Raw genomic sequence first — 12531 nt, forward strand, 5'->3', positions numbered from 1 at the left:
AGTCATGCTTATGTGAAGAATCATAATTAAACTCAGTGAGTCACAAAAAAACAGATGTGAAAATGGGAGATGTGTCTGTTGGGAAGAAGGTTTCAACATGAGGAGGAGAAGGACAAGATACTGTAATTGGAGTGAAAAGACCAGTACTTAATGTACATATTTAAGAAATGATAATAAGCTGTGTGCTAGGAATGACAGAAAAGGTGGTTTACTTGTCATTTAAGCAGTTTATGTGGGAAGCTGAAGTCTTCTCTTTGATCATAGTTTGAAACTTCTGGAGCTTGGGAGTGGATTGTCAGTTGGTACAAAATTGAAGACAATATGTCTAATCTTTCAGGCATTTTAATACCCAATAGTTCATCAGGGAGTGTAGGGCACCCTTCAATTTCCATAGCTCATTGTTGATATGACTAGTCTTGTGCAGATCTAGCACAAGTAACTTCAGCTTCTGTGAGTTTAAGATTGCTGTGATAGGATTCTTAGAAGCTGGCATTTTGCAGCCCTTCTCCATATCTTCCAGCTCCAATATTATTTCCATCCCCTTCTTCTGGAATGTTTCCTGAACCTTAGAGAAGGGTGTTATAAGTAAATGTCTAGTATAGAGCTCAACACACAACAGTCACTTATGTTCAGCACCTGGAGCAAGTGTAAGTGGATTGGTGCTTACCGTGAAGAGAAGCCTTTTCCATTGATGCAGAGAGTAGCATTGGTATACAACCATAAACAGATATTTAAATGGGTGTTTGGCACTGTGTAAATTTAACCAAACAGTAATAGGTTCCCCATTATGGTTTATGACTTCCTCATTTACATGTTTTTGACCAAATTTCAGGACTTTTCAAGGATTCAAGATCTCTACTCACTGATAAGTGTATATTAGGCAAAGAGCATAGAATACCCAAGATACAATTCACAAACCACATGTATCTCAAAAGAAAGGAAGGCCAAAGAGTGGATGCTTCAGTCCTACTTAGAAAGGGCAACAAAAGCATCCAGGGACATAGAAAAATAAAGGGACTTTGGAAGAATAGAAGCATGGAGGGGGAAAAGAGGGGCAGAGTCACATATAGGAGGAGATGGAGGGGTTTACAGAGGGTCAGGAAATTCAATAGAGGTGTGTAAAAATGGGGGTGGGTAATTGGAGGTAGCAATCAGAAAGTTGCAGAAGCCAGGAAAGCAAGAGCCTCCAAAGACCTCACAGGAATAACATTAGCTGAAATATTTCACAAAGATGAGGGAAACTGTTTAGAACATATCCAGAGGTTAGGCAAAATCCCTCAGTTGAGAGATAGGGCCACCCACCTGCAATGGACCAGTCTCAAGTAGGAGCAACAGTCCAACAGGAACAGGCAAAAGCAGCAGTAGGCAAGGATTCAGCAAGTGAGAGACAACACACCTCTGAGGATGTTTTGTATAATTTGAAGGAGGAAGACCTACCTCTATATTTTCTATGTAGGGAGAGAAGCCTTTAATACAGATATTTTGAGCTGGGTAAGGACAGGTCTTTAATCCAGATCTTTGATCCAGATATAATCTGGGCTATGTCTTCTGCTGAAACCCTATATAGAACATGGAAAGTGAAGCTTCTGCTTTTTGTTGGTTGCCCTCTCCTTTCTAGCAAGTCAATTCCTTCACTGGAATTATAGCCTACTTCTATTGGATTCCATCATATACTGAAGACCAGCTGAGACATGCAGCAATGTGGACTGAACAACTATAGGATTCTTAGACTTTCTGTTCATAGTCAGCCATTGTTAGATTAGCTGGACCACATCCTATATGTCACTCTAGAGAGCCCAGACTAACACAATTACAGATGTTCTTTCTCTCCAGCAGCCTGCATCTGATACTATGAAATCTAGCCAGCAGAGATGTTTACAGCTCTATTCCAGTGGTATCTAATGTGGTATGTGTTATCTGATGCAATAGGTTACTATACTCCATTTCTGGCTTGTAACCAAAAGGAGTAGCAGGAACATATGTTTGTTTATTTTTGTTTGGGGAGTCTTAGGGGTCTTCTTAATCAAAAAGTCATTTGGAGGTGTCCCACACCTGTTACTAGGATTTTTGTTGAGTAACTCCTGGCTTCTATAAACACTCAAATTATCTAGCTGTATGGTATTTCTATCCTCTAACTTTAAAAGAATATTATTTCAAGTTAAATTACACATAGCAGGTTCTCAGGTTTTTAAATTATCTTTTAGAGAATTTCTTTTTTTTTTTAAGGAATTTTTATTTTGTTCTACTTCCAAGGCTTCTGTTCATGACTCTGTTGATTGGGGCCTACAATGAGTCACAACATCATGGTGGGGGCATATGTCAGACTGGGAATCTTCAACTAATAGTGGGTAGGAAAAGGAGAACACAGGACACATTACGAGTGACCTGACTCCCCCCAAAACTGGGTTCTGCCTAAAAATGTTTCCAAGCCCTCACAAAATGGCACTGCCTCATGGGAACAAAGCTTTCATTCCATGATGGGGAGACCTCAGATCACAACTGTAGAACACCATGGGAGCTTTGATCAAAGGACTGGATTCTACACAGAGAACAGAGCATGGATCAAGAGGAAGTTTCTACACAGCCTTCTCCTTTTCTTTATCACGATATTAAATGGCTTCAACAGTTCCATGCAGTTTTCTGACAGGGCTTTAGAAACCTTTTGTTGCTGGATATATATAAATGAGGAATTTTCCAGGCAGGCTTAGACTGAGACCTGTGTGTGTGTGTGTGTGTGTGTGTGTGTGTGTGTGTGTGTGTGTGTGTGTGTGTGTGTGTTTATGTATACACCCAACCAGGTTCATTCTATTGTATTCTTTATAGTTTTCTTCATTATTATATTTATTTATTACCTACAACTCCCAATCATCCTGTTACCCTATTTCCCTTTCCTCTTCATCTTCCTCCTCTTTTTCCCTCCATTCTCTTCCCCTTCCACAAATGTGGTGTCAGGTCTCAGTATGTAGCCCAGGCTGACCTGGAACTTTCCATCCTTTTAAGTGTTGAGATAACATGCCACCACAACTGATTCAGAGTGTCTTTTAGATGGTTTCAGAATATCATTTGTCCTTCTCACTACCTAAATGATAAAAGTTAATCTTTAGCCAAAGACATTTCAGCTTCATTAAGAACTATCAAGGCAGCAGTGCTGGTTTGAGGTAAAAAAGAATTAGCCAGCTTACTTCCCAGGGCTTTCCTCACCTCCCATGCTTCCTGAGTCTCCAGCGTTACCATGACTAATACACTTGTGTGAACTCCAGCACTATTCCTGGTTCTCTGAAAGGGAGGAAATAGATGAAAAGGCTGCTAACAACTGATTAGTTCAGCATTTCAGCCTATATGTTCAGCCTCATGTCCTAGAAGTGTCAGAAAAGAGACTAGTGAGTGCATCCTAGCAGAGCCAAACACATCTATCCAGCACTGTGTACCTGTGCCCGACAAGGTCAAGCAAAGATGTTTCACTTGTCAGGTCAGACAGCAGTGAACAGCCTTGTCTGCATCTGGAAGTCTGGGTGGTAGAGACTCAGGCCCCAGATGCAGAGCAGACTTGTAGCCCTGTGCATCACAGCACGAAATCTCCATTGAAGAACATGTCTGTTAAAGAAATACAGGAGAACACAGGTAAACAGGTAGAAGCCCTTAAAGAGGGAACACAAAATTCCCCTAAATGATTACAAGAAAAGACAACCAAACAGGTGAAGAAATTAAACAAAACCACCCAGGATCTAAAAATGGAAGTAGAAACAATAAGGAAAACACAACTGGAGACTACCCTGGAGACAGAAAACCTAGGAAAGAGATCAGCAGTCATAGACACAAGCATCACCAACAGAATACAAGAGCTAGAAGAGAGAATCTCATGTGCAGAAGATACCATGGAAAACATTGACACAACTGTCAAAGAAAATGCAAAATGCAAAAAGCCCCTAACCTAAAACATCCAGAAAATTCAGGACAGAATGAGAAGACCAAACCTAAGGATAATGGGTATAGATGTGAGTGAGGATTCCTATCTTAAAGGGACAGTAAATGTCTTCAATAAAATTACAGAAGAGAATTTCATACATGAGTAAACTATGTTAAACTTAACTAAACTATACCAAATCAAGCCAAACCAATCTTAACCAAACCTAACCAAGCCAAGCCAAGCCAAACCAAACCAAACCAAACCAAACCACACCAAACCACACCACACCACACCACACCACACCACACCACACCACACCACACTACACCACACCACACCAAACCAAACCAAACCAAACCAAACCAAACCAAACCAAACCTAAGCAAACCATACTAAATTACATGGTATTCACATCATTTCTGCTTTTCACCTCTTTTCCCATGGCCCCCACTTTTTAAAAAAATTCCTCTCCCCCAATACACCATATTGAGTTCATTCACTGTAGTTTATATATATTTACATGTGTTTATTGCTGACCACTTGGAACTGGACAAGCTATCAGGAACCACACCTCTGGAGAAAACTTACTCTAACCATCTCACCAGGCATTAACTATCTGGTGCTTTTCACCTTGGTATAGGACCCTCTATATATTGGCTTCTCAACTGGTCTGTCATGCATGTTGAGATTTCATGACGGTGCAATTTTGATTAAAATTACATTTAACTTTTAATTGCTCTGTGTACTATGACCAATATACAATATCAATTTATGTTATCCAGGATCATGGGAGGTCTTTCTACTTTCTAGTACCTTCTTTAAGTCAATTACTTTCTTCAGTGTCTTAAAGTTTTCATGGTAAAACTCTTTCCTGGTTAGGTTGCCTTGCCCAGGTTTATTCTCAGATATTTAATTTCTTTATGGCTGTTGTGAATGGCATTGCTTCTTCATTTTTTTTGTTGATATGTTCATCACTGGTATAGAGAAAGACTTTTGTGTTAATTTTGCATTCCTGAATCTCAGTTGGAAATTTTTTAGTTTTCCCTTGATTTAGCACAGTTCTGGATATAGGTTTTTCAAATATCCTTAACATCTCCATGACTTTTATTATGAAGTAATATTGACCTTTTTTTCAAAGGCCTTTTCTTTATCTAGTGATATAATCCTGTCATTTCTGTGTTTGGGTCTACTAATGTGATTAATTTCATTTACTGATCTACATTTGTTGATTGATACTTCCCTGAATACCTGGAAGGAAGACAACTTCATTATGGTGACTGATCTTTTTTTTTTTTATCTGATACTGAATTAAGTTTACAGATGTTTTATTGAGAATGTATTTTTAATCATATCTTTATTTTTAAGTTATTTGTTTTAGAAATTATAAAATCATTACAGAATTTCTTGCTTACATTTTATTAATTTGTAAATATGTGTTTGTTAACAAGACTGGATTGTGATTTCCGTTTCCATTGTGTCTTTATCTGGTTTGAGTTTCAAGTTAACATGCCAGTATTAATCAATATAGTGTCATAGAAAGAGTTTTGAAGCAATCCCTCTTTTTCTATTTTATAGAATAATTTGAGAAATACTTATAGTATTTCTTTAAGATTCTGGTAAAAATCTGTCAAATCTGTTCCTGGAATTTCTTGGTTTTGAAATTATTTTATTACTGCCTTATTCTCATTGCTGATTGTAGGTCTGTTTAAGTCGTCTCTCATTGATGTTGAGGTGTACATTTTGGAATACCTGAGTGGACCCTACATTCTAAGTGAGTCTCCTCATCTTTATCTTTTATTGCAGAATTAACGTTAAGAATTATTGTTGAAGTTACTATAGAATTTATCATATTTAGAGGAGACATTTACCCTTTTTTCTTTCACATTTTTGTTTTGATCTGGGATTTCATGCAGGACTTAATTTATTGATTTAGAAAAATATTTAACTTTTGAAAATTTAAGTTACATTTCTCTTCTACTAAAGGCATTTGCAATTTAGAAGAGGATAAGTCATAGTAGGACTAAAGAGTAATTTTTCGTTCTCTGACTAATGTTCAGGATGTTTCATTCCTATTTTTCACCCTGAGAGTCAGATTCTGTTGGCAATAATAATCAATGTTCAAGGTTCAGCACACTTCTGGCAAATCCTTGCTTCTGCTGAAATCAGGTTAAATGACTTTGCCTGAACACCCTAGCTTGGGGCACCTCTACCCCCAACTTTCTCTGTAGTTGTCACTGCAAGTTGTGGATTATATGTACCTAGGTACCCTATCATCAGTCATCTCCAGTTGGCCTCCATAGGCTTTGCTGCATGTTGTAGCTACCTGCCAGGCTGAAAACATCAGCTCTTCTTCCTTTCTTATTGGTTTTACTTCTACTTGATGAAGAAGCATCTCATTAAGGCTATAGGGTACAGCATGCAGCATGTTGTGGTAGTCTTGTGCCTGAGTGTCTTATCTTCTGTGAGCTCAGTCCCTTTTTTCTGAATCCTATTCTCCATAGCTAGGACTCTACATACCTTTTTTATATTATACTTTTAATATAATACCATATTATACCAATAATGCACCTATATTACTCTCAGTTGGTTCCTTCCTTCAGCTTCTCTCTTAACTCCTTTCTCCATGTTTGATTCTATGTGCCTAGGCACTCTACCTTCCTCAGTCATCTCTGGCCTAACAATTCCCTTCCATAGCTTCTGACTATGAAGGTAAATACTTTCATTACTTACTGCCATAGGACTCACAAGACAAGATAGTTTCTGTGTCTTTTATACAGAAATCCTTGATCTCGAAACACAAAACAGGGATATGGATTTAGAACACACTGTCTTCTTCCCATGGACACTTTGTTCTTTTTAACTATTTCTGTATAGGTTTTGATTTACTTACCCATTTATCAGTTACAAGTAGTTTATTTTGTACCCTTAGAGATTAAAAATAAGTAGTGTGACCTCAAAAAGCATCAATTTAGAACATCACAATGTTGATGTTCTGAGCAACCCAATGAGAGACACACTACCTGCCAGGCTGAAAACATGAGCTCTTCTGCCTTTCTTGTTGGTCTTACTTCTACTTGATGAAGAAGCATCTCATGAAGGCTGTGGGCCACAGCATACACAGCATTGTATATATTATAAGCAAACTCGGTCATGACCATGTCAAATCGGTTCGTCGGTGACTCAGGCAAGGAAGCATTTGGCACACAGTTCTCCAGTGTATTGCAGTCATCATCAGCAAATGAGCAGTTAAAAAAGGAGAACCAAAATGTTCTAAGATAAAAATCTTCTGGATATTTGGAAGGATGAACTGTTTGGATGAAATTTCTAAAACCAGAGATTTCTTTGTGGTGGTGTGTGAAGATGAGGCTTCCATGGAGTGAATGTAAAATGAAATGGTCTGCCGTGATGACACCATCCCATTCTGAGTTCATGATCCAGACTTTGCTTGTAAGTACAGTTTGTCTTAAATAAAACAGGAAGCCTCTCAGAAAATCACTGTCACCGTAGGTGATGATCACATTTGCTGATGATTTCAGAACCTGTGTAGGATTCAGTTGTCTGTTTGGTAAATAAGATACTTCACTAACAGGGATCATTTCCACAAAATCTACACATATTCTGTTTCTGTCCATTTCTGCTGTCAAGTCTGAGATGATCTGAACACCATTATGTCCTTCAGATATGATCAGTCCCACCCAGTTCCAGTGGAAATAATTCAACAAGGAGACAATGCCATGAGACAGAGACTTGTCCTTGCAGGCTATTTGGTAAAGATCAGGAAACTGCTCATGATTATTCAGGTTTGGATCAAAAGACCCAATGGTCAGCTAAAAGGAAAGGAAGATAAAGAGAATAAAAGAATTAAGAGAATGAAACATTCAGCACATGTCCAACTAGGACAGGCTTTTAAAATCACCTAAAATGATGAGAAATCACCCACTCTATCTGTATATGTGTGTATATGAGGCCAAAGGTTGATATTAGAGTTTCTTCATTATTCAGTATAAGTTTTTTTTTCTTTTACTTTTTTTGCATAAGATTCTAAGTGAACCTGTAGCTCACTGTTTAATTTGCCTTGAGTAGTCTGTGAACTCAATTGACTCACCTGTCTCTTCTTTACCAGAACCTAGATGACAGATGTATACTGCCTTCCACCAGTTTTATGTGAGTGGTAGGTATCCAAAGTCAGGTTCTCATGTTTGTGCATCAAATACTTTATGCACAAAGCTGCTTCTCTAGACCATCACACCCTTATTCTAAAGGTTCCCTGTAATAACTGTCTACTTGAGCCTATTCCTTTGATTTGTCCTGAATACTGTTTGGAATTATAAACATCGTCAAATGCATAAGCACATTTTTCTTTCATCCTCTTTTAACACCTTGGAATGACACTGAATTATAAATGGTTTTATCTTTCTCCACTTCACTCATTCTCACCTGTGGATATTTGTAGAGTTCTAGCAGTGTCCCTATATTGGCTGATATTATTCGTGATACACCTGTGAGTACTGCAACAGACTTCATCTCTCTCTTGCATGTGTAATTAGCCACATACTTCTTTGGCCCAGACAGCCATGTGATGCATCTATCTAATGTCCACCACTCATTGAACAGGACATTATATATATCATATCCCAGAGACACATTGGGTAAAATATGGGGGTTCCTGTTGATCTCTTCAATGGCATAAACCATTGCTAAAACAATCTGGTAGTTTTTAAAATTGAACCTGCACAGAAAGAAGATACAAAAATATTTAGGGCTGCTGTGTTTGAATGTCAAATAGTTTCATATCTGAACACTCTGTCCTCAGTTGATGACAATATTAATGACGCATGTAGAACATTCAAGAAGTTGAGCCCATCCCTTCCGCCCCTCTCTGGATCCCAGTGGCAGGAGCAGACACCAAGTAGGTCTACCCCCTTGTGGAAAGCATATCCTGAGACATCCAAGAGAGGCCAGTGTCCTCAGGGAGGCAGGTAAGGCCAGTCACGAACCACCCTACACACCAGAGCAACAGCAGGGAGTACAAAGCTCGAAGGACCCACCCCCCCAGGTATGCAAACCCCACCCCTGTGGAATTCCACACCCCTTTCGCCCCTCTCTGGATCCCGGTGGCAGGAGCAGACACCCATAGGGTTGGCACCCCTGTGAAAACTGTATCCTGAGACATCCCAGAGAGGCCAGTATCCTAAGAGAGGCAGACACACAGCTGGTCTGTACCCTTGTGGAAACCGTATTCTGAGATATCCAAGAGAGGCCACCGACTTCAGAACAGGGGACAACGTACCCAGAGACATCCTAGAGGAGCCATGGAACCCAGAGGAGCAGACACCATATCCTGAGACATTTTAGAGGAACCACTGCACTCAGAGCAGCGAACACCTAGCTGGTCTGCTCTCATAAAGACACCTTACCCTGCGACATCCTAGAGGAGACACTGCACTCAGAGCAGCTGGAGCTCAGGATCACAGGATCACAGAGACATCTGGACCCTGAGGAGTTCTGACACAAGCAAGATAACTGGAAAGACAGTCTCCAGTCAGAACAAGTGAGAGAGGGTAGCACGAGAGTTAACCAAATGGCGAAAGGCAAGCACAAGAATGTAAACAACAGAAACCAAAGTTCTTGGTATCGCCAGAACACAGTTGTCTCACCATAGCATGTCCTGAACAACACATCACACCAGAAAAGCGGGATACAGAATTAAAATCACTTCTCATGATGATGTTAGAGGACTTTAAGAAGGTCATAAATAAGACTCTTAAAGAATTTGAGGAGAACACACGTAAACAGATAGAAACCTTTAAAGAGAAAACACAAAAATCCCTTAAAGAATTGCAAGAAAACACAACTAAACAGGTGAAGGAATTAAACAAAACCATCCAGGATCTAAAAATGGAAGTAGAAACAATAAAGAAATCTCAAAGGGAGACTACCCTGGAGAGAGAAAACCTAAGAAAAAGACCAGAGGTCATAGATGCAAGGACTACCAACAGAATACAAGAGATCAAAGAGAGAATCTCATGTGCAGAAGATACCATGGAAAACATTGACACAACTGTCAAAGAAAATGCAAAATGCAAAAAGCTCCTAACCCAAAACATCCAGGAAATGCAGGACATAATGAGAAGACCAAACCTAAGGATAATAGGTATAGATGAGGGTGAATACTCCCAATTTAAAGGGCCAGTAAATATCTTCAGCAAAAGTATAGAGAAAAACTTCCCTAACCTAAAGAAAGAGATGTCCTTAAATATACAAGAAGCCTACAGAACCCCAAATAGACTAGACCAGAAAAGAAATACCTCCCATCCCATAATAATCAAAACATCAAATATACAAAACAAAGAAAAAATACTAAAAGCAGTAAGAAAAAGGTAAAGTAACATATAAAGGCAGACCTATAAGAATTACACCAGACTTCTCACCAGAGACTATAAAAGCCAGAAGATCCTGGACTGATATCATATAGACCCTAAGAGAACACAAATGCCAGCCCAGACTAATATACCCAGCAAAATTCTCAATCATTATTGATGGAAAAACTAAGATATTCCATGACAAAACAAATTTACACAATATCTTACCACAAATCCAGCCCTTCAAAGCATAATGGATGGAAAACTCCAACACAATGGGAGAAATTACAACAGAAAAAACAAGAAAGTAATCTCCCAACAACCACAAAGGAATATAGTTACACAAACATAAGTCTACCTCTAATAACAAAAGTGACAGGAAGCAACAATCTTTTTTCCTTAATATCTCTTAATATCAATGAACTCAACTCTCCAATAAAAAGACATAGGCTAGCAGACTGGAAACGTAAACAAGACCCAGAATTTTGCTGCATACAGGAAACACACCTCTGTGACAAAGACAGGCACTACCTCAGAGTAAAAGGATGAAAAACAATCTTCCAAGCAAATGGTCTCAAGAAACAAGCGGGAGTAGCAATTCTAATATTAAATAAAATTGATTTTCAACCAAATGTAATCAAAAAAGATAAAGAAGGACACTTTATACTCACCAAAGAAAAAATGTACCAAGATGAACTCTCAATTCTGAACATCTATGCCCCAAATGCAAGGGCACCCACATACATAAAAGAAACTTTGCTAAAACTCAAAGCATACATCATACCTCACACAATAATAGTGGGAAATTTCAACACCCCACTCTCAGCAATGGACAAATCATGGAAACAGAAACTAAACAGAGACACTGTGAAACTAACAGAAGTTATGAACCAAATGGATATATATATATATATATATATATATATATATATATATATATATATAACAATTCACCCTAAAACAAAAGAATATACTTTTTTCTCAGCACCTCATGGTACCTTCTCCAAAGTAGACCATATACTTGGTCACAAAACAGGCCTCAACAGATACAAAAAGATTGAAATAATTTCTTCCACCCTATCAAACCACCATGGACTAAGGCTGGTCTTTAATAATGACAAAAACAATGGAAATCCCACATACACATGGAAACTGAACAAGGCTCTACTCAATGATGACTTGATCAAGAAAAAAATAAAGAAAGAAATTAAAGACTTTTTAGAATTTAATGAAAAAAAGGACACATCATACCAAAACTTGTATGAAAGCAGTACTAAGAGGAAAACTCTTATCTCTAAGTACCAACAAAAAGAAACTGGAGAGAGCATACATTAACAACTTGACAGCACACCTGAAATCCCTGGAACAAAAAGAAGCAAATATACCCAAGAGGAGTAGATGACAGGAAATAATCAAATTCAGAGCTGAAATCAACCAAGTAGAAACAGAAAGAAGTATACAAAATATCAACAAAACCTGGAGCTGGTTCTTTGAGAAAATCAACAAGATAGATAAACCCTTAGCCACACTAAACAAAGGGCACAGAGACAGTATCCAAATTAATACAATCAAAACTGAAAAGGGACACAAAACAACAGAAATTGAGGAAATTCAAAAAATCATCAGATCCTACTACAAAGGCCTATACTCAACAAAATTGGAAAATCTAGAAGAAATGAACAATTTTCTAGAAAGGTACCAGATAACAAAATTAAATCTGGAGTAGGTAAACCATCTAAACAATCATATAAACCCTAAAGAAATAGAAGAAGTCATTAAAAGTCTCCCCACCATAAAAAGTCCAGGACCAGATGGTTTTAATGCTGCATTCTATCAGACCTTCCAGGAAGACCTAATACCAGTTCTCTTCAAGCTATTCCATCGAATAGAAACAGAAGGAACACTACCCAATTCGTTCTATGAAGCTACCATTATGCTCATACTCCAACCACAGAAAGACCCAACAAAGAAAGAGAACTACAGACCAATCTCTCTTATGAATATTGATGCAAAAACACTCAATAAAATTCTCACAAACTGAATCCAACAACACATCAAAACAATCATCCATCATGATCAAGTAGGCTTTATCCCAGGAATGCAGGGATGGTTCAATATTCAGAAATCCATCAATGTAATCCACTACATAAATAAACTCAAAGAAAAAAACCACATGATCATCTCACTAGATGCTGAGAAAGCATTTGACAAAATTCAACATCCCTTTATGGTAAAAGTCTTGGAAAGTTCAGGAATTCAGGG

The 12531-nt window shown here is 38.2% G+C and overlaps 1 protein-coding gene across 1 annotated transcript in view; it reads right to left on the bottom strand.

The window, feature by feature from the left end:
* Positions 1–12531, bottom strand: part of LOC143438265 (vomeronasal type-2 receptor 116-like) — a 70420-nt gene that overhangs the window by 41114 nt on the left and 16775 nt on the right. The window contains exons 2-3 of the mRNA XM_076923956.1: positions 8345–8636; positions 6928–7734 (exon numbers count right to left, since the gene is read on the bottom strand). Coding sequence (XP_076780071.1) covers positions 6928–7734; positions 8345–8636 — 1099 coding nt within the window. The remainder of the gene's footprint in view (positions 1–6927; positions 7735–8344; positions 8637–12531) is intronic.

The sequence above is a fragment of the Arvicanthis niloticus genome, chromosome 24, assembly GCF_011762505.2.
Source record: "Arvicanthis niloticus isolate mArvNil1 chromosome 24, mArvNil1.pat.X, whole genome shotgun sequence".
NCBI lineage: Eukaryota > Metazoa > Chordata > Mammalia > Rodentia > Muridae > Arvicanthis > Arvicanthis niloticus.